General features: G+C 38.3%; 2 protein-coding genes across 8 annotated transcripts in view; one reads left to right on the forward strand and one right to left on the reverse strand.

The window, feature by feature from the left end:
- Window positions 1–27350, forward strand: part of AKAP9 (A-kinase anchoring protein 9) — a 154356-nt gene that overhangs the window by 102097 nt on the left and 24909 nt on the right. For 5 of the 7 annotated variants that reach the window (XM_088150541.1, XM_088150543.1, XM_088150544.1 and 2 more), the window contains 9 exons: window positions 3321–3538; window positions 4226–4331; window positions 4885–5061; window positions 5943–6143; window positions 6953–7185; window positions 7520–7605; window positions 9262–9385; window positions 11047–11186; window positions 11328–11881. In XM_088150541.1, coding sequence (XP_088006667.1) covers window positions 3321–3538; window positions 4226–4331; window positions 4885–5061; window positions 5943–6143; window positions 6953–7185; window positions 7520–7605; window positions 9262–9385; window positions 11047–11186; window positions 11328–11371 — 1329 coding nt within the window. In that variant the 3' untranslated portion in view covers window positions 11372–11881. Of the gene's footprint in view, window positions 1–3320; window positions 3539–4225; window positions 4332–4884; window positions 5062–5942; window positions 6144–6952; window positions 7186–7519; window positions 7606–9261; window positions 9386–11046; window positions 11187–11327; window positions 11882–20119; window positions 20167–27350 lie in introns of those variants that run through there. The other 2 variants (XM_088150542.1, XM_088150545.1) reach the window with 2 other exon arrangements.
- CYP51A1 (cytochrome P450 family 51 subfamily A member 1) lies at window positions 12236–26922 on the reverse strand. The gene is made up of 10 exons (XM_007430591.4): window positions 26651–26922; window positions 25413–25511; window positions 23770–23946; window positions 22649–22775; window positions 21707–21881; window positions 20165–20284; window positions 18461–18656; window positions 17760–17855; window positions 14283–14451; window positions 12236–13317 (listed from the first exon to the last, which is right to left on the reverse strand). Exons 1-10 carry the CDS (start codon window positions 26810–26812, stop codon window positions 13121–13123), a joined length of 1518 nt encoding a protein of 505 aa, XP_007430653.1. The 5' UTR covers window positions 26813–26922; the 3' UTR covers window positions 12236–13120.

The raw sequence follows: 27350 nt of genomic DNA on the forward strand, positions 1-27350 counted from the left end.
TTAGAATTCTTTGTTCTAAAGGCAGTTTCTCTTCTCCATCCCCAAATATCTATGTATACATAAGCAGTGTTGTTTTCTGAATAGTTTTTTGTCACAATATATGCACTTTAATATTTATTTATAGTTTACATTTATTTGTATCTTGTCATTCAGGGTACAAATCCTTCTAAAGCAGCTTAAAAACAATATAAACTATCATGAATAACAATACAATTAACTGATTTTTAATAACATAAATCTGAGTACTTACTTTGAATAAATAAAGCTATTATTCAGTAAAAGTACTGTTCAATCATGTGTGTATATAAAAAATATAAATGCCAGAGAGGGCGGAGCTGGCGTCACGGCGATACGGCGGGCGATCCTGGGCTCCCAGGATCGCAGCCGATATCTCCTCCCCTGGACGGTCCCGATGGACCTAAGCCGTCCCGTAGAGATGGCGATCGCAAAGGGCGCGTCCCGCGGATCTCAGGGACGCCGCAAGTCCCAGATTGATCCCGGGAGAAGCTCTTGAAGCCGGCGGAGGAGAGGCAGCCAAAATGGCTGCGAAAGCCGGGACAGCTCCAAAGGAAGAAGGAAGAGAGGGGTGTCAACTGGGTGAGATGGACTTTTACTATTCAACTATTCTTAGAGAACACCTTAAGTAACTTAAAGAGATTTTTAAAAGTGAAGAAAAGTGGATTAAGCGGCGAGATTGAGCCTTATAAAAAAAGGGGGGAAAATTTTTTTTCTTTTCAACTTTCCCTTTTTAGTGGAACTGGCAAGATGTTTTTCTCTTAAAAAAATATATTTTTAATTGGATTGGCTTTTTCTTTTTAATACTCAATAACTCTTTATCTTAAGCTTTTTTTTTTACTAAGATTTCTTTATTGTTATAAGAAACTTATACTTTTTGATTTTGAAATGGGGAAAGTGGAGTTAAGAGAAAGTAAATGAAAGAAAGTTGCACTGCCATCTAGAGGCTCGACATAGTGCTTTTTTTCTTCTATTGTGACGCATGCTCAAAGACCCTGTGCTTTCTAAAAAGATAGTGGGATGTGCATGTTTATACAGGTGCCATCCGTAACTATAAACAAGAAAGTGGAGTTGAAAGCGATTTTGAAAATATCAAGATGGAAAGTTTGAGCTAGTCACAAGAGCCCTGATTAGTGGCAGTAGCTCTTCTTTCTGCTAGAAGCTCTGCTTTGCTCTCCATTCCCCCCTCAGTTGGATTTTTTTTAAAGAGACTTAGTCTTTTCCCTCCTCTTCTTTTTTTTTTCTCCTCTTGCTTTTTTTTTTTTTTGGCAAGAACAAAGATAAAGAATCCTTTGACTCAATGAAGGTTTATCAAGATAATAAACTATACGAGAAACACAATGCAGAAAAAGATCTTTAAACTATTGAGGATGACTATAAAAAACTGGAAGAAGAGCTGCAGAAATTCCCGCAAAAAAAAAGAAAAAAAGATATTAAAGCTAAAATGGACTTAATTAAACATAAAACGGGATCAGTGGAAAAGGAAGAAATAGTACAAGAAATCAGAAACATTAAACAGAATTATTGTGAGGCTTATAAACTGAGAATTAAAAGGGTTAATCAACTGATAAATGAAGAGGGACAGACTTGTTCTTGGCACTGAGGGTGAGAAAAAGATTATACAAGATTATAATGGAAAATCGTACTAAGAGAATGCACAAAAAGAAGAAGTAAAACAATATTGAAAGAAACTACTTCAGATGTTTAAAGAAAAAACGAGGGGAATACAACAATGATGGAATTGACAGAAGCTTCAAAAAGCAGAATGTTTGAAAGGACATTTATTATTGCTTTCTCTTATCCAATAATATAGAAAAAGGAATAAACAGCTAGATATTTTGGGATATTGAATGAAAAGGGTGAACTCAAAATTATGCAAGCGCTGGAATAAAGTATAAATCTGAGATATATAGTTAAAAATTGTATTTGATTGTAAATGTTTTAAGAGATTAGACTAAAATTTATACATGGTTGAATATAGTAACATATAGATTTTAAACTAGAGACATTTTTGTTGAAACATGTAGTGAAGAATCTGGTTAGAACTGTAACCCGGTTAGAACTGTAACTGATATTGTAACTGATACTGGTTAGAACTGTAACTTTTAAGAATTGGAAAAATTAAAAAGTACTTATGCAGGAGGAAGTTATTGAAAATTATGGAATATGCAGAGATGAGTTAAATTGAGATTTGAAATTAGAGTAAGAAGATAAGTAATTTTATATGACACTGAGAAAATATAGTAATGTAATGGATTAGGAAATTTTATAATAGAAATTTGATATTAATTATTATATATATACACATATAATCGATAGATGAAAATGTATTACTAATCCTATTGAAAGTTAAAATTTCTTGTAAAAAATGATTCTATAGATTAGCTATGAATGATTAATAATTGTTAATTGATAAGTATACAAGTATATTTTGAATAGATGATATGAGAATTTAAGATTATGAAAGGGGCACCAACGAGTTGGTAACTGGTTGACACACGGTATAAAATGGAAGATGCTTTTTTTATGCCTTTCTATGTTTTTGTTTGTTCATGTATGTTTTGTGTTTGTTGTAAAAATAAAAAAATATTTAAAAAATATATATATATATAAATGCCACATGTCTTTAGTTGAATTTAGAATTAATTTTCATGTATTTGTAAAAAACAAGTTTTCCCCTCCTTCCCCCCGTTGAAAGGAAATCTTATCAAGTTTGTTTCCGAGCCGGGAATAAAATGCACAGGCAGTTGCTTGAAGCAGAGATAAAAGTTTATTTCTGAGAGCACAGTACACAGAATCGGGTCTCGGAGGTGGCCACAAGCAAGGATTCCCAAAGAGAATTTATATAGAGAAACCTGAGAGCCCGCCCTCTAGTTCTCAGAAAGTGTAATTGGCCAAAGTTCCAAGAGAGGGCACTCTGAGGTCAGCCACCCCACTGAGCTAGTTTCTTGTATCAGACATCTTGTGTTTGCCTGTCTAGCACTACCTGATTGGTAGGCAGATCTCTTCTGGGAAGAGATCTTTCCTTGTTTGATTAAGGTTTCAGTTAAATTCAAAGAATGCTAACTCTTCCAGCAAGATCTTTTGTTATTTGATTAGGGGGATCTTTTTGGCTAGGTTCAAGCAATCTTGACTCTTCCTGCCACATTTTAGTCTTTTGGATGAGCCCATTCTAATTGTAAATTTTACGTTGACTGCCATGGAAAGATTGAATGGCAGGGTGAGACAAGCAGGAGGGTTTGGCTTCCTCCTTTCATGGAGGAAGAGTTTGATTTCCTTCTCACACCTCATATTTTTATGTGCAGGTTACTTGGGATGAATCTAGTGAACGAACAAGAAAGTGGATTTTCCAGCAAAAAATGGGACAAGCTGAAACAAAAGAATTGTCTTACTCTTCCCTAATTGACATTGGAGAAGGAGGAGGTGATGCTGCTAGAGAATCTCAAGAGCTTGAGATGGTTAGGCAGAAGCTGAGAAATGTGTTTTCCAAGTTGAAACAGTTGGCCACTAAAGCTGCCTGCAGGTTAGATTATTTTATTTTTAATAGCAATACAATGATGAAAGACCTATATGTAACGTATGCTGCAGTTTAGGAGTACAGTGGTACCTCTAGTTACGAACGCCTCTCCTTACAAATTTTTCGAGATACGACCAGCTCCGGCCCCAAAAATTTACCTCATGTTGCGAACCACCTCGAGTTACGAACTGGATCCGCGGCCATTTTCCCTCCCGTGACACGTGGTCCGCGGCCATTTTCCGCCCGTTCCACGTGGTCCGCGGCCATTTTTCCGCCTGTTCCACGTGGTCCGCGGCCGTTTTTCCGCCCCTGCCGCGTGGTCCGCGGACGCCGGAACGGATTAACGGTAATTACATTGAACCTTATGGGAAAATTTGCCTCATGTTGCGACCAATTCGAGTTGCAACCAGAGTCACGGAACGGATTAAATTCGTAACTCGAGGTTCCACTGTATATGGTGTGAGTAATAGAAAGCCAGGTTATGAGCAAATATAGTATAAAGTTATAAATAAAGTGACAATTTCTAAAGGAATTATTTAAAAATATTACAATATTAAGCTATATGTATAGATACATGATTTACTTTCCATTATTTTATGTTTTAACATAAAGACTATAGATAGCATATGTGATTATATGTATTTTATGTTTAGTCATGCTACACAAATGTCAGATATTATTTTTTTATTCCAGATTACCCTTTGAAAAAGCAGATGATGAAGACTTAATTGGGATACAAACTAACATTGAAGAAGTTCTATTAAAATTACAGCTGCTATCTGATTTATCCAACCTGGAGGTAACATTCCAGGACAGGGAGGACAAATACTTATTTGGGCCTATTTTTAAGATGAGAAAATAATATATATAAACTGAATTAGTTTGTGTACATTTGCAAGCATAAGATAACTTCAGTTTTGGTGTTTTAAAGCATGTGGACAGTTTTACATTTAAAATTGTGATTTGGGGGAGTACAGTTGGGTCTTTAGGGAGCTCAAAATGGTTTTATTTACAACATGGAACATAGAATTGTGAAGCAATTCTGATACATTTCTTTCTTTATATGATGTAATCAAGGCAATTTACAATGAGTCCAAATAAGTAAAACATGCAAAACAACAAAATAATTATGTAGATAATATTTTAAAAAACCTATTATAATGAAGTGCAGTCTTTTATGTAAGATGTATCTGAAAAGAAGCAATAGATTTTTTTATGCAATGTAAATATGCATTATATTTGTGATTTGTATTTCCAAATTTCTTAGAAAGTGCATTCTTGCATTACATTTTCTAACTGCAGATGAGTTCAGGCTATTTGAACTGTTTTACTTGCTATTTTTTCCTATCTAGATTAATTCAGATCTGCCATCTTCAGCTTCATTGACTGAAAGATTGCTAAAACAGAATGCTGAACTGACTGGGTTTGTCAGTAGATTGAGTGAGGAAAAGAACAATTTGAGGAATGCAGTCATGAAACTGGAGGAGGAACTGAGAAGATATCAACACATAGGATCTTGTGGAGACTCGGTATGTTTTTTCTTCCTTTGAAGTTACATAGGCTTTTACTCCATCTTAAGTACTTGTTTGTTTGGACAAACTGTCAAATAACTTGTAAGCCCACTATAATGTTAAATAGGAAATGTTTTGTTTAACCTACAGCTTTTAAAAAATGAAAATAGACTAATGGGGGATTTCCTTTTGGTGGAAATAATTTAAAGGGATTTCATTACAGGGATTTCCTCTTCATTTCTGCAGTGTAATTATCAGTCTTCCCTTTAATGTTATTTGTATTTTAGAAGATCTTATGCATATAAAAAACAACTTATTTTTAATTGGATATGTAGTTCAGTACTTAGACTGAAATCCTATGCACACTCAATAGTGAGGAAACTGCAGTTACTACTGCAAATGTTCACCTTTGCATGTAGTTCCATACACTTGGGCTACCTTTTACAGGTAATCAACATTTTCAGTAGTAGCGACTTTACTCCACAAAAGTATAATGGGTAAGTGAGCACATCCTATCACAAGGCTTGCCTTGGTCACATTCACACATTATGTATAAGAGGCAAATATGTTTTAAGTTGCATTGTGTTCAGCATTAAGCTTTTTCCACAGGCCTTAATGATAATGGTTGTTAACACTGCCCGGAGTCACTTGGATTGAGATGGGCAGCTATAGAAATTGCACAACTAAATAAAACCTGTTTGCATATTTACTCAACCAGTGATAAGTGAGGCAGAGAGCGCCACCAAGATCTTCCTCTGATAGTCTTCTTGGCTATTGTAAATAGTTTGGCTGTGTACACCTCGCATTTGTTCTTTTCATTTCTTAGTAATAGGGAATAGGTTATAGTCACTGCTAACTAACTTGGGTGCTTCCTCATGTTACTTCTGAAATTTCACAAGACTTTTAAACAGTCCCTACGTAATGGAAGAAATGTTGATACACTCATTGCTGCTGAAAAAGAAGTCTGGAATAAAGAGAAATTAAGTCTGCAACAGTCCCTGAAGCAGGCTGAGGCAGAACTGGCCAAACTGAGAGCAGAATTAAGAAATGAGGCTTTCCTGAGAGAACTGGGATCAGATTCTGAAAATACTGCTTTAAAGGTGAAGAGCTTTTTCTTGACTACTTTAAGAATATTTTTTTCTTTCATTAAACATTGCACTGATTTGCTTTTTATGGTAATCTGAAATAGAATAATCTGAGCCTGAAATGTGGCACCCTTATTTGTCTCAATTTAGCTGCAAACATTCCATATCTTTCCTTTTTCTTTTGACTAACCAGGGGTGACAACCCCATGGCCATATATAGGTCCCAGTATTTTCTAGAGGACCTACAAGATTGTGCAGCAAATCTTAGTTTGGGATATTGAAGTGGTTTTTAAAAATGGGAAGCATTCCCATTTCCACACCTTCCAAAATCTAATAAAAAATGGGCTGAAACTTTATCCTGCCCCTTGTGGCGATATCACTGCATCACTAGAAGGTATTGTGTGGCCCACTAGCAGTAGAGAGACTTGAATGAAATCCCTTGCCCAAATATATGCCTGGAATAAAGTGAAGGAGAAATCGACTTCTTGCATCTAGCTGATTTGCAGAAGAAGGAAGTATTTTCCCAGTTAAGATTGGAAACTACACATATCCATGCTGTATTACTAAAACTAGGAACTGCATAAGAATGGTAATTGAAGACAATTTATTACATAAATTATCATCAGTCTCAGTTTACTTCACCAGATGATGAAGTAGACAAAATGCCATAAAATAACAACTTCATTAGTCTTTACAAGGCCACAAGATTCTTAGTTGCAGCAAAGACTGTGAAAGAACTATTCGTCTAGAAACCAAAAAGCATGATTGCATGTAACACTTCAAAATGTGTTATTTCCCACTGTATTATTTAATTTCCAATCTAGAGAGTTTATGGAAGATACCTGAGAGCAGAGAGCTTTCGGAAGGCTCTCATTTATCAGAAGAAATATTTGCTGCTCTTACTGGGTGGGTTTCAAGAGTGTGAAGAAGCCACTTTAACTCTTATTACAAGAATGGGCGGGCAGCCTTCCTACACTCATCTGGAGGTCATCACACACCATTCAAAAAGTTTTACACGATTTCGCTCAGCTGTTAGAGTATTAATTGCAATTTCAAGGTAAGACACAAAAGATTCAATTTGTTTTTTAAAAAATCCTTTTTGTATAAAATGTATCAAATTGAATATGTATATAAAGTGGTAAAATGGTGAAAACAAATATTTCTTCATTTAATGCTAAGCCCTATAGCTAGGAAACTATTCTCCAAAATACATAGAGAAGACTTAGAAAGCAAGTTAGGAGTTAGTAAGTTAACAAATGGTTTATATCTAGCAATGATTTCTCACAATGTATGGACTTACAAAACAATGTTTTACTTATTTGGATTGATTCGGTTCTCCATATCAAATGTCCTAAATATTACATTATATTTTCGCTTTATTTTAAATGCAGAATGAAGTTCCTAGTTCGAAGGTGGCAACGAGTTACTGGTTATAATTTAATTGGCATCAATAGAGATGGTTATAGCCAGAACACAGGTAAATTAATATTGATGGATGCTGTTTTAAAGTCAGGCATTACACTATAGAGAACTATGGACCTACCTACTACCTTTCTTCCTTCCGCATCCAGAAATTTTGTCATGCAGTGAAAAGTATGTGTGCAATATATAGAATGCAATAATATATATATATTTTTAAGTTATTGTCTTCATCTGGTGTGTCTCATCACATAAATGAATTCTATTATTATTGACTGTGGTACCAATTATACTATAACCAACTTTTGGAGAGAAGAGGAGAAAACGACACTCTTGTTTTGAAACAAGCATTTTTTATCTCTTCTGTGAAAAGAGATCAAAGAAGCTCAGTACATTTAGGCTTGAGGGGAGATAAAATAGCAGTGTCACAAAGAAGATGGTCAAGACCTGTTAGCTTTCATTCCAGAGTCAAGGATACAGAATAATGGATTAAAATTATTACAAGAATCAGATTCAGATTTAATGTTAAAAAAAATAATGTGTAGCAATAAGAGCAGTTTGATAGTGGTACCAGTTCTCCAGAGAGGGGACAGGCAACCATCTATCTGGGATACTTTAATTTAGATTGTTGCGCTGAACCTGATGTTGGCCTTTGATGGCTTAAATGACCCCTTATATTTCAATGATTATAAGTATTTAAGGTGTGGTCTTGTCCCAGAGTATGAACTTTGGTCAATTTATTAATTGCATTAATTGCATTGTGCAGAAAAACAGAAACAAAGCCCTGCAACAATTTTTTTAAAAACTTTGGTGAAATGACTTAAGGGAGAATAACAGGTGAGGCAGTGAATTTGTGCTAGCCATGCTATTAGTTTTTTTAGAGCAGATCTAGACCTGAACTCAGCAACAGACATTATATCTTATATATTGCATGTGTTTTATGTAGAGGAATGCCTACTGCTAGTCACTAACCACTAGGAAGGCAACAGTTGATAGCCTTCCTTCCTGTTTAAATAATATGGATGTTTATGAATTTATATTGCTTCTCTAAGGTAGTATATAAGAACATGACATCTGTTGCAAAGTTCAGTTTCAGATCTGTTCTGAACAAGTGAGTTGCATGACTAGTGAAACATCACCATATATTCATTGTCTCATATGGTATTACCCAGAAGTCTTTTCACCAAGAAATAGCAACCATTTAAGATTTTTAATTTTAATTGACTTTTATTGATAGTGTTTATTGTTCTTTATTGTATGATTGTACACATGATTGCTATCTGTTGCTAACTTGATTTAGAAGTTGGCTATGTTGCTTATGTTTATTCTTTGCCAAGGTGCTAAGGAGAGTTCAAAACACATATTTGGCTAACAGTAGTAATCATTGGAGGCATGTTTTAATAAAATCTTGCACTCTCATAATTCTTGTATCTATGCCAAAAACGTCTTTCTCTAAAAATTGAGAAGCTGTCAGAATGTCGGTAGGCTCTGAATCAAAGCCAAAGAAAAGCCTAGATATTGCACTTTGATTCTGCTTGGAAGAGCCCTGCTTTCAGTTCCTGGTTAATAAAAAAAATACATATTTTTAGTGGTGTACTTACACTTACCATGGTTCCATCATACATGAAGGCAGTGTAGTTCATGAATCAGTCTGCCAAATATTAATGAAAGCTGCCTATATTCTAAAATAAGCTAATTTTTGTTATTTGTGTAGGTAACGAATTACGGTCTGATTCATTTCCTGGCAGTCTGGAACTATGTGGAGAACCCAGAGCTGCTGCTTATAGATCCAGATCAGAGCTAGAATCCCTCAGATCTCCTTTTTCTTACCAACATAGGTAAATGTTGATGTATGTTCATTTTCTGCATTTCAAAGACCTGGGTTGCTAGAGCACACACACGCCTTCTGAATATCAAATGCTGTTGGCGAGAGAGATTATTACCATTTATTGTTTGATTATGATTATTTTTTTATTAGCTCTCTAGAAGCACATGCTTGGCTACTCTGGAAATTGAATCCTGGAAATACTTTGATGTGAACCTTTGCAATTCAGCATACTATCCAATGCTAGGTTTTATCGGTTTGCAAAATAATTCTTACAGCTTGCACCTGGAAAATATGTTTTTGCCCATGTATTAATTTTGGATTATGAAACTGCTTTGTTCCATTATGTGCTATATACATCTCAGGCCTGTGCTGGATTAGGCTAGATATCCTACTATCTCACTAATCTGATTTATAGTGGGAGGATTCCTGCATGCTAAAAAGTTCTCCAACATAATCTTGTTTTGTATCACTAAAAGTAATTGCTGAAGATGGGGAAACTCTCCATAGCAATATCTGACACAGTAAAAGGAGCTGAAACCAAGGAAATAAACCAGCACAGCTCCTTGCTTTGGGTATGTAGGGAAGCACTTTCAACAGATGTACTGGTTTCTTGGAATATTTCTAATAGTGATCATTCAGTGAAAAACTCTAAAACAATACTGTCTTGATAAAAATATATTGCCCAGTGACTGGTACTATACCATGGGAATGTTATTATAAGACTATGCTAGTATATTTTCAGGGCTGAAAGCTACTGTATTGATACAATTGGCTACTCAACAAAAGGATTGAAAAACTTCAAAATAATCCATATATCAAATGCAATTGAAATAATCGCAGAATATTTTTTAATGCACCCTAGCCTCCATTTCCCATGCTGAATCTTTAATTGTGAACTTTTCTTCAAGATGTATATCAGTGATGCCATGTAAGGGTTTGTTTTAAAGTCTCTGAACAGGAAAAATATCTGGTAAGTTTAAATTGATAGGCTGTGCTACTTCAGGGCAATACAGTATACAGTATACAGTGGTACCTCGGTTCACGAACTTAATTCGTTCCGCGACTCTGGTCGTGACCCGAATTGGTCACGACCCGAATCAAATTTTCCCATAAGGTTCAATGTAAATACGGTTAATCCGTTCTGACCCCTCCGAATTTGGTCGCCAACCGATTTTGGTTGCGACCCAAATCAAATTTTCCCATAAGGTTCAATGTAATTACGGTTAATCCGTTCTGAACCATGTTTTTTTTTTTTTAAACCACAAAAATATGACACACAGTACAGTACGAAGAGAGAGAACGCTAACCTTGCTCGACGTGACTTCTGGCGTGGAGGACAGGAAGGCGGGTGGGGAGGCAGTTATTGCTTGGAGGGAGAGTCCCCCTCCCTACAGGAAGCCACGACCACGTGTCACGGGAGGGAAAATGGCCGCGGATCCTGTTCATCACCCGATCCGGCGTTCGCAAACGGAAGCAAAATTTTGCGAACGGAGCTGTTCGTGACCCGAATTGGTCGTGAACAGAAGCGTTCGTGACCCGAGGTACCACTATATTTACTTTCATGATATCTAGGAAATCAGCTTTACTTATTTTTAGGATTTGTAAACTGCCAGATATTCTGCAACGGTCTGTTTCATCAACATTTTTACCTGCTTCTCTTTCAACTCTAAGGTATCAGAGCATCCATACTGATTTCAGCCCAGTTTCCCTTGCATGTTCTCAGCTGCAGAATTACGATCCCGATAGGGCTTTAACAGATTATATTAATCGTCTGGAGTCCCTACAAAGAAGACTCGGCAATGTGCAGTCAGGTAGATATCACTGTTCTTTTAACTGCTGTTCCCTGGTCTGTGACTCACATTAAGTTCCACTACAGTTTTGCTGCTTTCACCGGCCATTATATTGATTGTAAAAGGTCTCAGATTGTGAATATTTGTCTTTCTGCCCCACAGCACCTGCTTCGCAAACTCAGCTGCACTCCGCTAGCCGAAGATAATCTTTGAAATATTTTTGCCACCAATTGTAACATCAAATGAAATGCCTTCTGCAAATATATGCTGCTGCTGTGCTTTTGTATAATGTATATATTGTGGGACCAACATGAACACAGCTCAATGATTGTATGCAGTTCACCTTGCTGGCATGTCACAAAGGCTAGAACTTATGTATATAGGCACTTTCTGTGGTTGTTTGAGCCGGATCATTAAATTTCATGTATATTTGTGGAATGCTAATTTAAACACTTAAATTATTGAAGTGTGTATTTATCAAATGGGTGAGAGGGTGAAACCTTTATGTATTGAAATTGCTGAGTGCATAGCTCCAGGAGCACAACTTTTTTCCAATAAGGTCTAAGTGAAGGACTTTTCACAATTTTATTCTATTTGCTACTGGAATCGCAGAGAGAAATATCACTTCTAGAGACCTATTTTTGTAAAGGTAGAAGTTTTGGATTTTATGGGTATTTTGTCAAAGTGCTGAAATAAAGATGATTTCATCATTTTAATACATGTCTGAAGTTATTTTAAAATGGGTTTTTGTATTCTAATTAAATGATAAAATTTTTGTTTTAAAAGCTCTAATACATTTACTTGCATTGACATCCACTGTGGTACATTTATCAGTCCTTCACAGCAAAAACTATTAGTTTTGTAGCATTCATCTTTTTCACGTAGCATGAACTTCAGAGTAGGTTTCTTGGGGTTAGGCTCAGTAGGCTAAGGTCAACAGAAGCTTGTTGCCACAAAGTGGATAAAGGACTTTGTTGTGTCTACGTATGAGAATTAGAGTGGGGATGAATCAGGTTGAAATACTAAAATCCTAGTTGGTTATGATACATATTGACAAGTGTTATATTCATCAACTTTCACTCTCTTTAATTAAAAACATTATTGAAGGTCAAATGACAACTTTTTTCCATTATACAAATAATATTCTATATCCCTAGTCACATAACAATGACTAAACATTCCAAGTTTCTGCAGAAGAGCTGCTAATATTTCACTAATCACCATAACCAATTAATACTCCTAGTCACCATGTAACAAAGACTAAACATTCCAAGTTTCTGCAAAAGAGCTACTAGTAACTCACTAATCACCTTAACAAATTAATATTTTAAAAATCCTGAAGGCTTTATTGCTGTATCCTTCAGACAGAGATGACGTATGTAATAGCAAATATTCCATATGATACTTGGAACAGACTGCGCATTATATTAACCTATCATATTAGGCTTCAGGAGTCACAGTCTTTGAGATGAAGGCAACAAGATTTGTTTTTCCTCAGTGATTTTAAAACTCTGTTTTTTAAAAAATGATTAAAATTTGATTTTAAGAAGAAACAATATCACTTCTGGAAAATATGTTAACAGCAGCAGTCCTTGAAGGAGTCTCTTGTTAGTCACAGAGAAGTCCACTATGCCAATGTTTACAAAGTTATAATAATCTGAAGTTGGCTTTGTATTTCAGTATTCAATGATAGTGTTACTTTTTTTCCATATTTAAATGATATGGAAACATCTTATGTTTCTAAAGAATCTATTTGCATCCATTTGTTATCTTTGAACCTCTGAAATTAAGTTTAGTAAGATCTTTAACAAAAAGCAAAATAAGCTCAAACACGTTCAGGTTATGGAAACATGAAATAAAACAGGGCAAATTGTAGCGCAAAATTTCAAATTTCTTCACAAATTACATTACAGGCACTGATCAACCTCTTCTTTAGCTGATCTAGAAGAGTTTCTCTACAATGTATGTGTCTTATTTTGTGATCTCCTTTTGTATATAATTATTGGATTAGTAGGTGTATGAATCATAGTTGTATAATTTATGGTAGGAAAGTATCCATCCACTAAATCGAATTCATATAAACGCAGAAGTGTTGACCAAATTGTCTTAATCTGAATATATGCAAAGTTCTCTCCAATGCAACGGTGACGACCTAAAAAAAACCACACACATAGACCTTGAGTTTATAGTTTCCATTTTTAACAGAAAATTATTCCCCCCACCCTGCTCTCATGAATAGTCTTTGAAAGAGTAGCGTACTGAAAGGAAGCTGCTATCTCTGCCTCACAAGAATTCTAGAAAAAGGATGTGAAATTCATGGATGGAGAGGCAGATGCAACAGCAGACACTCATCTTCTATAGATGCATTCTGTGTTACAAGGAGGTTAAAATTGACCAGATAAGCTGCTCCCCCTAGGTGCTGCTGATAACCTACAGAGTGAATTGTTTTTGTTATTATTATATATATGGGGGATATGCAGAGAGAGAGAGAGAGAGAGAGAGAGAGATCAATTAATGTTATAAATAGGACACTTTATTCTATAGGCAGCTAATTCAATTTAATCTTAATTGCTTCTCGCCCTGCACTTTTTGGAGGATAGCTTTAGGCCACTTTGTGTGTTTTGTGTGTGTGCAACAAAACACAAGCTTATTGGAAATGAGGGAAATCTCCAGGATTGGTTTTGGTTGTTAAGAGCTGCACAGGCAGCGTGCGACCAGGCAACTGGAAAGCTGCTGATCCGCAAGCGTCTAGCCTCTCCCCTGTAGTCCCATACAGGCTCTATTTAACGATGCCAAACATTAGAGCTGATGTATTTACATCACTGATTTCAACAGAAGAGCAACTTTTTTTAATGGCACTGTTTTTAACTTGCAAAGATTGTTTAAATACTTGCCACATTAGCAGTTGTGACCATGCTTTGGACATGGTAAATGGTTTTTTCCTAACAATGAATGTTCTGCCCAAGAAGTCCAATTTATGGGTATTCAAATCATAGGTTGTTTTGCTGCTTTTGGATAATGTTCACCTAATTCTAGCCAGCTCCAAGGATACATGCAAACAACCATTCATTGCAATGAAATTGGAGACATACAGATGTAATAAATAAATAAATTTACCAGCACCAAATGGCACAAATGCAAACTTTTCTGCAGCTGCAGGATTATCTTGAAGGTAACGATCTGGTTTGAACTTTAAATTTTCCACCCAACAGTCTTTAAGTCTGTGATTGATAGTAGGAGATACGCAAACTTGATGACCAGGTGGAACTGTATAACCAGCAACAGTCTAAAGGCAAAAGACAATATAAAAGTAAAGGTTTTTCATGCCTAAATTACTAAGGTGATACATTAAGAGTTGGCAATCTATGGAGTGCATAAAGGGGATTATTCAGCAAGATTTTTTAAAGAATATTTGCTAAGAATTATTAAGCACACAGGTTCTTAGCTTCATTAAGATCCAACAATAATTTCCCCTTAGAAAGTGTCAGTGGTCCAAGGAGGAGGTGACAAATGCATGACTGACTATGAGCAAGGTCAATAATAAAAATAGCAAAGATGAAGCCAGAAAGCAACTCATCAAACTTTTCACGTTTCATCTTGCACAAGTATTCCCTGAGTTTTCTTATGGGTTCTAGCACAACATCTGATGGTGCTTCCAAAGTCTTGAGAGTGCTTAAATAGTTGGAACACTATTTAAGAAACATAGTGTTTAATAGTGCTTAAATAATTGGAGTGCTGTATTGTCGAAGCCTTTCACGGCCGGCATACGATGGCTGGTGTGGGTCTTCCGGGCTGTGTGGCCGTGGTCTTGAAGTTTTGTTTCCTAACGTTTCGCCAGCACCTGTGACCGGCATCTTCAGAGTGCAGGAGCACAGACAGGAGCAGTTCTCTCTGTGCCCAGGGTGAAGTGACCCTTCTGTGGGTATTTATAGAGATCTGGGGGGGGGGATGGGTGTGTGTGGGGGGGGTTGGGTTACTGAGTGGCTGCTTGTTTTGGTGTCAGCATCTGTGTGTATTTGTGTGTTACCCCAACAGTCTGGTTCCGATTTGTGGATGACACCTTCGCAATTTGGAGTCAGGATGAAGAAGACCTAGAGAAGTTCCTGAACCACCTAAACAGCGTCCACCCCAATATACAATTCACCATGGAAAAAGAAGTGGATGGCCAACTTCCATTTCTAGACACGTTGGTCATATGCAAACCAGACCTCAAATTAGGACACAAAGTCTACAGAAAACCCACCCACACAGACCGGTACCTACACAAAAACTCCAACCACCACCCACATCAGAAAAGAGGCATTATCAAAACCCTCATGGATCGTGCCAATCGGATCCGCGAAACCCAATTCCTAAACTCTGAACTTAACCACCTTAATTGGGTCCTACAAGCGAATGGCTACTCCAAGAATGAAATAAGAGCCATCAAACCAAGAAAGCAACATGCGACTGAAGAAGAAAAACAGCCACCCACCAATAAAGTATTTCTGCCCTATATCAAAGGGGTCACAGACCGCATGGGAAAACTGATGGAAAAACACAATTTCCAAACAATCTTCAGACCCACCAGAAAAGTACAAGAAGTGCTAAAATCAGCAAAAGACAAAAGGGATCCCCTCACCGCTGCAGGAGTATACCGCATACCATGCAGTTGCGGGCAAGTATACATCGGGACCACAAAACGCAGCATCCATACCAGGATAAAAGAACACGAAAGACACTGCAGACTACAGCAACCAGAAAAATCTGCAGTAGCTGAACATGCTCTCAAGTACACTGGACACAAAATCCTATTTGAAAACACAGAGATACTGGACAACACCAACAGCCACTATACCAGGCTATACCAGGAAGCCATTGAGATTCACAAACACCAGCACAGTTTCAATAAAAAAGAGAAGAGTCTAAAAATCAACAAAACCTGGCTACCAATCCTGAAAAATACAGCCTACAAAAGGTCAACGAACTCAGCTCAACCACCAGGACATGTGAACAGTTCACACAATGAACTTGCTAATCACCCCCAGCAGCCCCTCGTTAACAATTCAGTAGAAGAAAAAACCCTGCCTAATCCCCAGGAAAATACACACAGATGCTGACACCAAAACAAGCAGCCACTCAGTAACCCAACCCCACCCACACACCCCCATCCCCCCAGATCTCTATAAATACCCACAGAAGGGTCACTTCACCCTGGGCACAGAGAGAACTGCTCCTGTCTGTGCTCCTGCACTCTGAAGATGCCGGTCACAGGTGCTGGCGAAACGTTAGGAAACAAAACTTCAAGACCACGGCCACACAGCCCGGAAGACCCACACCAGCCAATTGGAGTGCTATTTAAGAAACATAGGCGACTCTTTTCTGGTAGGTATCAGAACCAACTCATAAAAGAGAGGAAGGAAATCTCTAACAGACCGGGAATTCTCAGCTAATAGTTCTAGGAAAGAATCTTTACATTCAAATGCCAGTGAACATATCTTAGGTTTATTTGGGCTGCTCACTCTCTTCACGGGAAAAGAGAAGGCAGGAGTTTTAGGTATGTATGCTGGCTTGATTTCACTAAAAATGAAGGGATAAAATCTAATCAATATTTCAAGACAAGCATACAGGGAAAATTCATTTCATCAATCTTAAGACAATATGATATGTACTATTTTATCAACCTAATCTCTTATTTTCTAACATAAGCATTCTGTCATCTAATACACATAATGTGTCTGGAGACACATTTTACATCACATGCTTAAGGTATTTCTGTAAGTTAATTCTACAGGTAGTCCTCAACTTATGACCACAACTGGGATTGGAAAATCTGTCGTTAAACAGTCCGATCATTAAGTAAAGCATCATGTGATTGCACTCGATTTTCAACTTTTTGCTGCAGTTGTTAAGCGAATCATGCAGTTGTTAAGTGTATCACACAGTTTCCCATTGACTTTGCCTGTCGGAAGCCAGCTGGGAAGGTTGCAGATGGCGATTACATGACCCTGGGATGCTGCAGCCATCATAAATACATGCCAGTTGCCAAGCACCCAAATTTTGATCACTTGACCACGGGGACGCTGTGATGGTTGTAAGTGCAAGGGCTGATCGTAAATCACTTTTTCTGCACCGTCATAACTTCGAACGGTCATTAAATGAATGGTCACAAGTCGAGGACTACCTTATCCACAAAGTGACTACTGAAGCTAAGTAGATGTTAAACAATATTAAAAAAAACACCAATCTTAAATATTTCTACTCAGAAGAAAGTCGTAATAGATGTACTGTTCTCACTAACCTATTCTCAGAATCATCCATAAAACTGCAACTTAATAATGTAATTCTATAAAATTCTGTTTAGAAGAGAGTGCCAAGTTAAGTAAAATAGGCTTATAGCAGAATGTATTGAGTCAGTATGCGTAATACTGAACTTCATTTGCCTACAATAATTAACTAAAGATGGAAAATGTAGAATTATTCCCTTTCTTACTCCAGTTATGATTAAGTGTTAAGACAGAGTTACTACATACTAATTTAGGGCTTACCTTTATAATATTACCTTCTGCGTTTATTCCAATTTAATATACACTGAATATAAACAAAGTTTCTTACTTGGGGAGTTTTAGCCATCCTCATCATGGTCATTATAGGTGGTCTAAGTCTTAATGTTTCTTTCAAGCAACGATCCAGCAAATTCAAATCCTTGACCTAAGAAAAAAAATACTTACAATTTCTCAACTATTCAGAATATTTCTTTATATATATATAATTATAACCCATTATTATATATACTTGTAGTTGATATTGCAAATAACTTTAATGACCCAAATAATTTTGCCACAAGTATGAAGGTAATAGCTGCTTATGACTTAATACTGCATTCAAAAGAATGCAAGCAAAAATCAAGCATAATCAAGCAAAGAAATAGAAATCAGCTGTTGGTAGTATTGATACTAATATACAAAATTAGACAGATGTGCTTCGTACATAATTAATATTCACTGCAAAATCTACAGACACAAAAATTTAAAAAAGGCATTGGACATACACTCTCAGGCATTTTGCTAAGCATATAAATGAAGAAGACAAATCATACAAATATATTCTGCAATTTTTCAAAGTACTTTTAGAAACCCTGTCATATGAGAGTTTATTCTGTTTAATATATTTTTGCTCTTAAGATCCATACTTGAAAAATCTTGGAAATTTTAGAATAGTATATATTATCTCGCTAATCCAAATCAGCTCTCATTCCACGTATACATTTGAAGGCTACATTGGTAAGTTGAAAAGGAGTAACAAAGCCTACAAACCTGATCATAGTTCAGTGGAGGTAAATCTTCTCCACACACAGTTTTCTGTTCCTCATAACACTGTTCCTGTATTGATTTATCTCTAGCCAAAAAGAAGCCAAGCCAAGTGCTGGTGGTTGAAGATGTATGCTGGCCTGCTAAAAGCAATCCGATAAGCATCCCAGCAATTTCATCATCTGTTAGAGGGCGACCATCTCTGGATTTCAAGATATAGATAGCACATCAGAATGAGAAAGACAATCCCCAAATTCTAAGACAAATCCACATTAGTTTACAATATGGAATTTCAGCACAGATGTCAACATTATTAAAAGTATTTATGTCTTTCCTCTACATTTGCTGAGTTCAATCAAAGGAGCTTACAAATTTAAAATACTGGAGATTGCAGGAGTAATCGGAGTAATAAAAACATAACAGTCTTCTTTCTAAATGTCTTAACAAGTCTTTCCAGACAGTGATTTGTTTAAATACCATTTTAGAATGCAAAGGTTTTAAATATTGTTATGTAGAGACAAAGCATCTTTTCAAAATTTTTCAGCCTGGATCAAAGTTTTCCTGTTATAGAAGTTTAGGCTCCTGGCAACAGTAGCTGCTGAGTTTATAAGATACAGTGGTACCTCGGTTCATGAATGCTTCTGTTCACGAACAATTCGGTTCACGAACAGCTCTGGTTGGAAAATTTTGCCTCCGTTCGCGAACACCGGATCGGGTTACGAACAGAATCCGCGGCCATTTTCCCTCCCGTGACACGTGGTCGCGGCTTCCTGTAGGGAGGGGGACTCTCCCTCCAAGCAATATCCGCCTCCCCACCCGTCTTCCTGTCCTCCACGCCAGAAGTCGCCTCGAGCAAGGTTAGCTTTCTCTCTCTTCGTGCTGTACTTTGTGTCATATTTTTGCGGTTTAAAAAAAAACAACATATGGTTCAGAACGGATTAACCGTAATTACATTGAACCTTATGGGGAAATTTGATTCGGGACGCGATCAAAAATCAGTTGGCGACCAAATTCGGAGGGGTCAGAACGGATTAACCGTATTTACATTGAACCTTGTGGGAAAATTTGATTCAGTTCACGACCAATTCGGTTCGCGACCAGAGTCACAGAACGAATTAAGTTCGTGAACCGAGGTACCACTGTAAATGCTTTATTTCAGGAACGGGCAACGCATGGTCCTTCAGATGTTGAATTCCAACTTCCATCAGACTTAGACAACATGCTAATGATGAGGGATGATGGCAATTGCAGGCTTAAAATCTGGATGATGACATATTGTCTGTACCAGACGGTCACAGTTTAATATGTGGGGAGCCCAGAGACTAAATTCATAAATGATGCTAAACTATTCACTTAACCATGTTTCCTGAATAAAGTACTATACACTAAGATAAATCCCCCAAACATCGTATGGTACAGGATCATCTGTACCAGCCCCAGCCAGATTCATTCTGGAATCAAGACAATAGTTTTCTCACTGAATATAACATGTATTGGAGATTACTGATGTTTTTGTTTTCAATTTCAGTTTCATGCTACTTCTCTTGCACAACAAACTACATCTCAAAGTTGTTCTTGCATCTTATAGATCAAAGTTCTGAATCCTGTCCTGATTTCTGATCCATTGTATAAGTTTTCACACAGTTCTGTTTTTATTCCTATTAGGATTACAGTAACCCTTATCGGAGACGTCGTAATATTTTCACCTACTTGTAAGTAACATCCAGTAGTGTTTGCAGCATGTTGTCCTCTCTTGTCAAAGACTGTCGTCGTTTCTGAATTACTTCATAGAAAATAGATTTTATTTTATGATGGGCTCTGTCTCTGCATCTGAAATTAAAAACAAGTTGTAAAATATGAAAGCCTTGGATTTTGCAGATAATACTTTTGAACTTTTCATTTCCCCCTAAGTTCTTTTTTTAGCACTAGACAAAAGATATATCAAATTTGAAAAAGGGCTACTGTAGGGCAGTGCCAGAAACTAGCAATTACTTACTGAAAGCAATCCATTGCCTGATCTGCAATTCCCAACCTGGTTCAGGATTTTTGTTTCTTTTGCATTTGGAGAACTGACCCATTACACTTTGGTACTTGAATTTATTGCCTGCACTCTATAATTTAAGGTAAACCTAAGCAGACTGGATAAAATTCTCATCTAGTTGCTTATTCTGGAGGTTCCTATAGATTTTTTTTAGCTGCTTTCTCTATTGCTCAATTGCATTTAACTTCTGCACTAGATGATCCCCAAGATTCTTTCCAACCCTTATATTCTATTCTTCCAGCTTACAAATGGTAGACATGGTACAATCACAGTTCTATTCAAACACTGGTTAACAGGCAACCTTTGACGAACTGACCACAATCTATGCCAGTGTTTCTCAACCTTAGCAACTTTAGTTTTATGGACTTCAACTCCCAGAATTCTGGGAGTTGCCAAGGTTGAGAAACAGTGATCTATGCTGATGGGAAGTAGTTATATCTAAGAATAACTGAAAAGACACAAGAGTCCCTACAACCATCTTTCAATCCTGACTGAGAGTTTTGAAGAGTTTTTCATTTACAGATTTACCATACTGTATAAGCTGAGAATTTTAGGTTCCAAAATACAATCCCAGAATTGGTTTCAGCTCATCCGCAAGTATATACGGTAATTCTTTTTTACCATTAAAAATATGCTATCTGCAGATAAACCAATTGTGAAAATTAAAACATACAAAAATTTCGAGGGTCGGCTTATCCACAGATGGGCTTATCTGCGAGTATATATGGTACTTGAAAAACAAGTTTCTAAGATTCGAAGGGGCAAAACTGACAGCACCTTGCAGTTCAACTGGGGAAGACTAGATTCTGTCCTGAAGTAATGCTGGGCTTAAAGAGAGATAACCCTTACACAGAACTCAGAACATGATGGTGAGAAAACAAGAAAAAATTGTAATAATATGTGTTAGCCTTGCGAGGTGGTCCAGACAAGGAGCACAACTGGGAGTACTAGCTCTGTGTTTATTGTAAGGTTACATTAACAGAATCTTGCAAGTCTGAAAGTATGCCTCCCGTCCCTCACTTTTACTCTCCTGAAAACTAGGGAGGATCCCTTCTGAGATGCTTTTGCCACCCCTCCTCCTTTGGACTCAAATTTCATTTATCAGACTGTTGTCTAGGCTGAGGCTCTTCTTCCTGTCTTCAAAGATAATTCCCACATACCATTATATATTTATTTGATTAATAATATTTTCGGCTGATCAAACTAAGTACCTGAAGCTGGGTAAAGGCAGCCACCCTGGTAAGAGCCACGCAGCATGAGTAAATCCCCCATCCAAATCAGCGTAGAGCTGTGCTACTTTCTCATTGAGAATGCTTCTTATTTCCTTCCCATGTAAACAGTGGCTTGCTGTCAAAATGATTAGTTCTGAAAGTGCTTCAAACAAATCTGTGAAATTCAACAAGGAAAAATACGTTAAAAGAAAGACAATAACTCAAAAGCCTAGGATTACTATTTCCAGTCTACTTTTAGAATTGCAAAATTAAATTAATATGATGAATACAAAAAGGTCGATCTAAATTTTTTATGAAGATTCCTTGATAGGACTTTCAGGATAGAAAGGAAACAGAAGTCCTGGAGCAGGGCAGAGGATGGGGAGAGAAGGGCTAGGTTGACTTTCTTCTTTTCCATCCCTCATTGTCAAAGAACAGACCCAAAAAGCACTTCAGTTCTGACAACACCAGTACAATAAGTCATCCGGCCTGGCAAAGCACCCCTGGCAAACTGCTTTAGCCAAAGACTGCTTTCTATCTAATGGGGAATGCCAAAGGCCAACCCAAAATCAAAAGAACCAGCCTGCCTCCGCACTCAATCACACAACAGTACAGATCCACAACAGCATTCAGGGCCACCTCTCTCATGAGCCATGAACATAATACATGACTTCCATCTGCTATTCACAGAGCTGCAGTCATGATCTCAACTGAATTTCACCAAGTTTCTGCAGAGACAACTAGTGCCATCTGCCAGATATAATGCAGCAAGAAAGCAACTAGCAGAATTTCCTGGAGTTTGGACTTGGTATCGTTATTACAACTCTGAGTTTTTTTGGCATGGCATACATTTTCTGCATAAGATACCACATCTCCCTTCCTCGGTCGGATCAAGTTAATTCGCATAGTCTAAATGTAAATCTTCTCAAACAGTATACTTACTTCTTTTTCCTTTATCTCCCCAAGTTTTAAAGTATTCTATAGTCTCTTTCTCAATTATTGATATATGATTTTTAAATTGATTTATATTCAGCCCAGTTTTTAGCATCTTCTTCTGTTCCAAAAATACCTTGAAAATAAACAAAATATTAATTTCAAAACAAAATATTTGGATTCTAGTAGCTTTCCTCAGACTGTCTGCCTGGGGCACTAGAATCGAAATTCCCAGAATTACAGGCATTTTTTTTAACCTTGCTTTTTTTTTTTTTAATATTTAGTCAATGCAAAGCAGCGAACATACCTAATACTCCTGCCTTCTATTTTCCCAACCACCCTGTGATCTGGGTCGGACTGAGAGAGAGTGAGAGTCACCCAGCCCAGCTCAAGTCGCCAGCTGTCAGCCTTGCGAGGTAGTCCAGAAAAAAAGCACATCCAGAAGTTCTAGCTCTATCTTTACTGGTTACATTAACAGAAACTTGCAAATCTAAAAGTACATCTCTCCCCCCTCACCTTTACAGCCCATGAAACTAGGGAGGGTCCTTTCTGAGACATTGCCATGTCCCCATTCCTTCTTCAGGCTCAGCTGCTCCTTATCTGATCAATGCCTAGTCTGCAACTCTTCCTCCTGTCTTTCAAGGCCATTCCCACTTACTATTACATCAGCTGAGAGTAGCCCAAAGTCACCCAACCAGCTTTCATGACTAAGGCAGGCCTAGAACCCACAGTCTTGAACCACTAAACCAGGGTAGGCAAATTTGTATTTGCAATACATTTGTTCTGTATTGCAAAGCCCAAGAAGACAGAAAGACTAATTAAATAAATGCCGCTTTACCTTTTTCCAAGACCAATTTTTCTTGATCTATTGCTCCGTCAAATAGAAAACAACTGACTGGGAAGGTAGAAGCCATGCCCTTGAACACACTGCCCTCTCATCTCAAATCCAGCCTACTTACTTTTTCCAAATGGAGCTCTTTGTGAACACAACCTATGTGCTTAGAGATCTCGAAGAAAAATGTTCTTTTACAATTAAACCTAATCTGTTGTGTCAATTTTTACATTCTATTTATATGATTTAGTACTGAAATTCTAGCTACAACAAGCAATTCATGTAACAATATACGTACTGCATTGGGTACATCATAAGCTACTCCCTTGCCAAAGACAGGAGTGGTCAGCCGTGAATACACTTCTTCTGCATTCAACTCTTCATTTTTACCATTGAACAAGAGAGCAGCTGCATCACTGCCCACGAGATAGGTGAAGGTCTTTCCCACCATAGTGAAGCTAAATACAGGCCCATACTGCAAGGGAGAAATTGAGGAGTTAGAAAATAAGGAAACAAAGAAAAACAGAATTTGTAGCAGGATTGCATGCACTGTAGTGAGTATTTCCACTCACATGGGAGTGACAAAATAAATACGTAAAACATGTGACAAAAGAAAACATGATCAAATAGTGATGCTCAATACTACATCCTCAGTTAACTTGTCATTTTGAAATCAAAGTCCTTTGCATAATTAGCTGGAAGCGTCTGACTAGTTACCAATGTACTGGAATGGTCCTTGCTCTAATTATAATAGCCATATGTAGACTATTTGGTGCCCATGTCATTCTTTTTCACCTTGTCAATAAAATATTGATTTCACATATTTTTATTTTAGTTAAATTATGGTTTAGATCAATGTTTTTCAAACTTGGCAACTTTAAGACGTGTGGACTACAACTCCCATGATGTCTGGGGAATTCTGGGAGTTGAAGTCCACACATCTTAAAGTTGCCAAGTTTGAGAAACACTGATTTAGATCACATAGTTTAAAGGAGCCTTCTTCAGCGAGCACTGCAAGAAGGTGCCTGAGAGAGCCCTCTCCTGCAGTGCTTTCTGAAGCCACCCAACCTGGAGCCCTACATTGAGCACCAAAAGTTTTCCAAGCCAGGTGACTCTGCGGCACGCTTCAGGCTATCCTGCAGCATGTTCCAGAGGCAGGGAGCCTGCAGACTGGGTAATCATCTGCAGTGCATGCCAAAGGGAGCCAGCCTGAAGCAGTCAAGAAAGGTGAGTGGCATATGCTAGTGATCGCCAAAGGGTCTAGGCAGTACTGCAAAAGAAGCAACATCTACCCTGCAGTCAGAGGTTTTGTGGAACATTACAGACCCCAACATTCTGATAGACGGGATGGCTTCAGACCACCCAGTGGAGAGGGCCACCCTGGACCTCCCTCTATGATGGGGACCGCTGGCTTGTACAGCAGGTAGTCCTAAGCCATCCAGTCCTGAAGTACTCTGGCGAGCATTGGAGGAGAATGCTAGGAGCAGCTTCCCCTTGCAACATTGGCTTGAAGCAGTTCAAAGCCACCTGATTTCTGCATTGAGGCAAACTGCCACCTTCTCACTTCAGCAAAGCAAATCATATGTTGCCTCCATAGTCCACATTGCTTTATCACCTTGCTCTGCACTGCCCTAGGAATAAGTTTTTGTCAGATTTCACATGCATCCCCAAATGAAACCCTGGAACTGCAAACATTTGGGGAAAGATATAAAGTGGGAAAAAGATTAAGCATGTTACTCTGCTTTTATGGTCCATAATGAATAACATCAATATTCTTACATTTGTTTGATATATATCTATGAAACTACAGTTTTATCATTATTCAGTTACATGGACTCAGTAGTTCTTTCAGTTATCCAAAACAAATATTACGGTTTAAATATTTTGAATAATTGTATTATTACTGAACAATTGTTAATAGCGGAAAAGAATTAGACTCACCTTTTCATAGGCATCTTCTAAAAATTGGATAGGATTTCTTCCAAATGCAATTGCATGTCCCAAAAAAGGGATATTTGATGGAATGTAAGGTGGATACTTCTACAGATGAAAAGAGAAAGAAAGAGAGAGAGAGAGAGAGACTATTTTTATAGCTGTATAGAGACCAGTACACATTCAACCAGATTGGTTTTTAACAAAAGAGCGCTGTACTGTATCTCCTACTTCCTTTTGCCATGGAAGCTAGACTTTGGGTGAGTAAAGAAATACTAAATCTGACTGTTAGGAAGGTAACAGTTTTAACAAACAAAACTAGGATTGGAGGAGGCTTTAAGCACACACAAAATTGCATGGAACTCACCCAAGCAAATCAGAGGACTGACCACTGTCACTGAAGGAGGAGTTAAAATAATACTAGATGGACAGATCAAGAGTGCGCCAATGATGCTTAAGATGAATAAGTTACCAATATAACAAGTAAGCATTTTAATTTGGGGTCCATAACTTTTGGCTAAGAACGTAAAAATTGTGGCCACTGGCTCTAGCCCCATTCACAATTAGCTTTGTGGTTGCTAAGCAGAGATGGTCACAGTAGATGGCCGCTACATAGCAGCCCCACAACGCCCACTTCTGATGCTCCAGTGCAGGAAAGGGGGACAAATGCGTTTCATTTTGGTCTGTGTGGCAAAATGCTCAGACCTGCAGTTGCCACTGAAATCTACCACCCTTGTAGCCTGAAAGGGGATAGAAACTGAAGCTGTAAATTGGGAAGAAAGGCTGGTTGCTCATCACCTTTGCCAGTGCCTAATGGCCACACTGGCTGAGGATTCTGGAAGTCATAATCCCAACACATCGGAAGGGCAGCAAATTGGAGCCAGATGATGTGTACATGGCCAGACATCACAATGAACAAAGCCATCCGGCCATCCTTTCCCCTTTATTGGGGAATGTTGAGGACAGGCTTCTACTGTACAATGAAAGGTTCAAGAGATCCTTGCTTTTTTCATTTTGGGAACAAAAAAGAGTTTTCGTTTTGAAGGCGCGAAGGACAGAGAGAGAGAGAGAGGCTGTCGCATCTGCACATCCTCTGACGGCCCTTTGCACCCCGAATCACATCAGAGCGCCTGCCTCTAGAGTTCATGTGGGGAACTCAAACGAAGCCCTCCCCTTCCTAAACTGCACCGCACCTCTAAACAAAAAAGGCTGCACCGCCGACGCGGTCGCCATCCAACCGAACTCACCCGGCTGCTACCAGACTGTCGCTGTTGGCGAGAGCCGAGCTGCAACAAGTAGCCCAAGCTCAGAGCAAAAGCAGAAGCGGCCAGAAGCAGGGAGAGCGGGCTGCCGGCCGCGACCCTTTCCAGCAGAGAACCCCCCGCTTCGAACCAGCTCCGCTCCGCCATCCCTTCAGCCGCACAGGACGCGCCTCGCAGCTCTCGCCTCAGAGCCAGTCCCAAGGCGGAGCGCGCCGCTGCTGGCTCGATCTCTGCCCATCTGACGAAGAATGCGCAGCAGCCAATCGGCGAGCGCGCGAAGACGGGGTGACCACGGGAGGGCTTGCGGGGTTGGAGCAGCGCGAGCCTCGGCGATAGCGAGACTGGAAAACTCCGGAGGAGGGTTGGCGCGCGCCCTGATTTCTGGACGTTCTTCTGGTGGTAGTTGTAGACTGGCAACACGGGCAGTGGTGAGGCAGGCTGAGGACCGGCCTCTCTCGTTATGAACCACCTTCGGTTTTCATTTTTTTCGTGTTTTTTTCGGTTGTGCAGAAGTACCCCGCTCTTTGAATGGCCTGTGTCTGCGACGCTTCTTCCGGAGCTGCATTTGGTGCATTGCCTTTAAAACAGCTAGTAGATTTCTGTTTCACCAGGACTTTAACTTTAATTAAATGTTAATTTAAATTAAATGGTTTTAATTCGTGTGGCCTTGCATTTTAGTAATTAG

This window comes from Python bivittatus, unplaced genomic scaffold, assembly GCF_059951505.1.
Source record: "Python bivittatus isolate LINGU-HERP-01145 unplaced genomic scaffold, Pbiv_v1 ctg000610_np1212, whole genome shotgun sequence".
NCBI lineage: Eukaryota > Metazoa > Chordata > Lepidosauria > Squamata > Pythonidae > Python > Python bivittatus.

Bases quoted from the DNA above. Each gene is read 5' to 3' on its own strand.
- CYP51A1 (XM_007430591.4), bottom strand. From the start codon at position 26,812: ATGGCGGAGCGGAGCTGGTTCGAAGCGGGGGGTTCTCTGCTGGAAAGG. The intron at 25,512-26,650 runs GTGAGTTCGGTT...TTTCATCTGTAG, and splicing joins GACAGTCTGGTAGCAGCCGG to AAGTATCCACCTTACATTCC. The intron at 20,285-21,706 runs GTACTTAGTTTG...TTTTAATTTCAG, and splicing joins CTGCCTTTACCCAGCTTCAG to ATGCAGAGACAGAGCCCATC.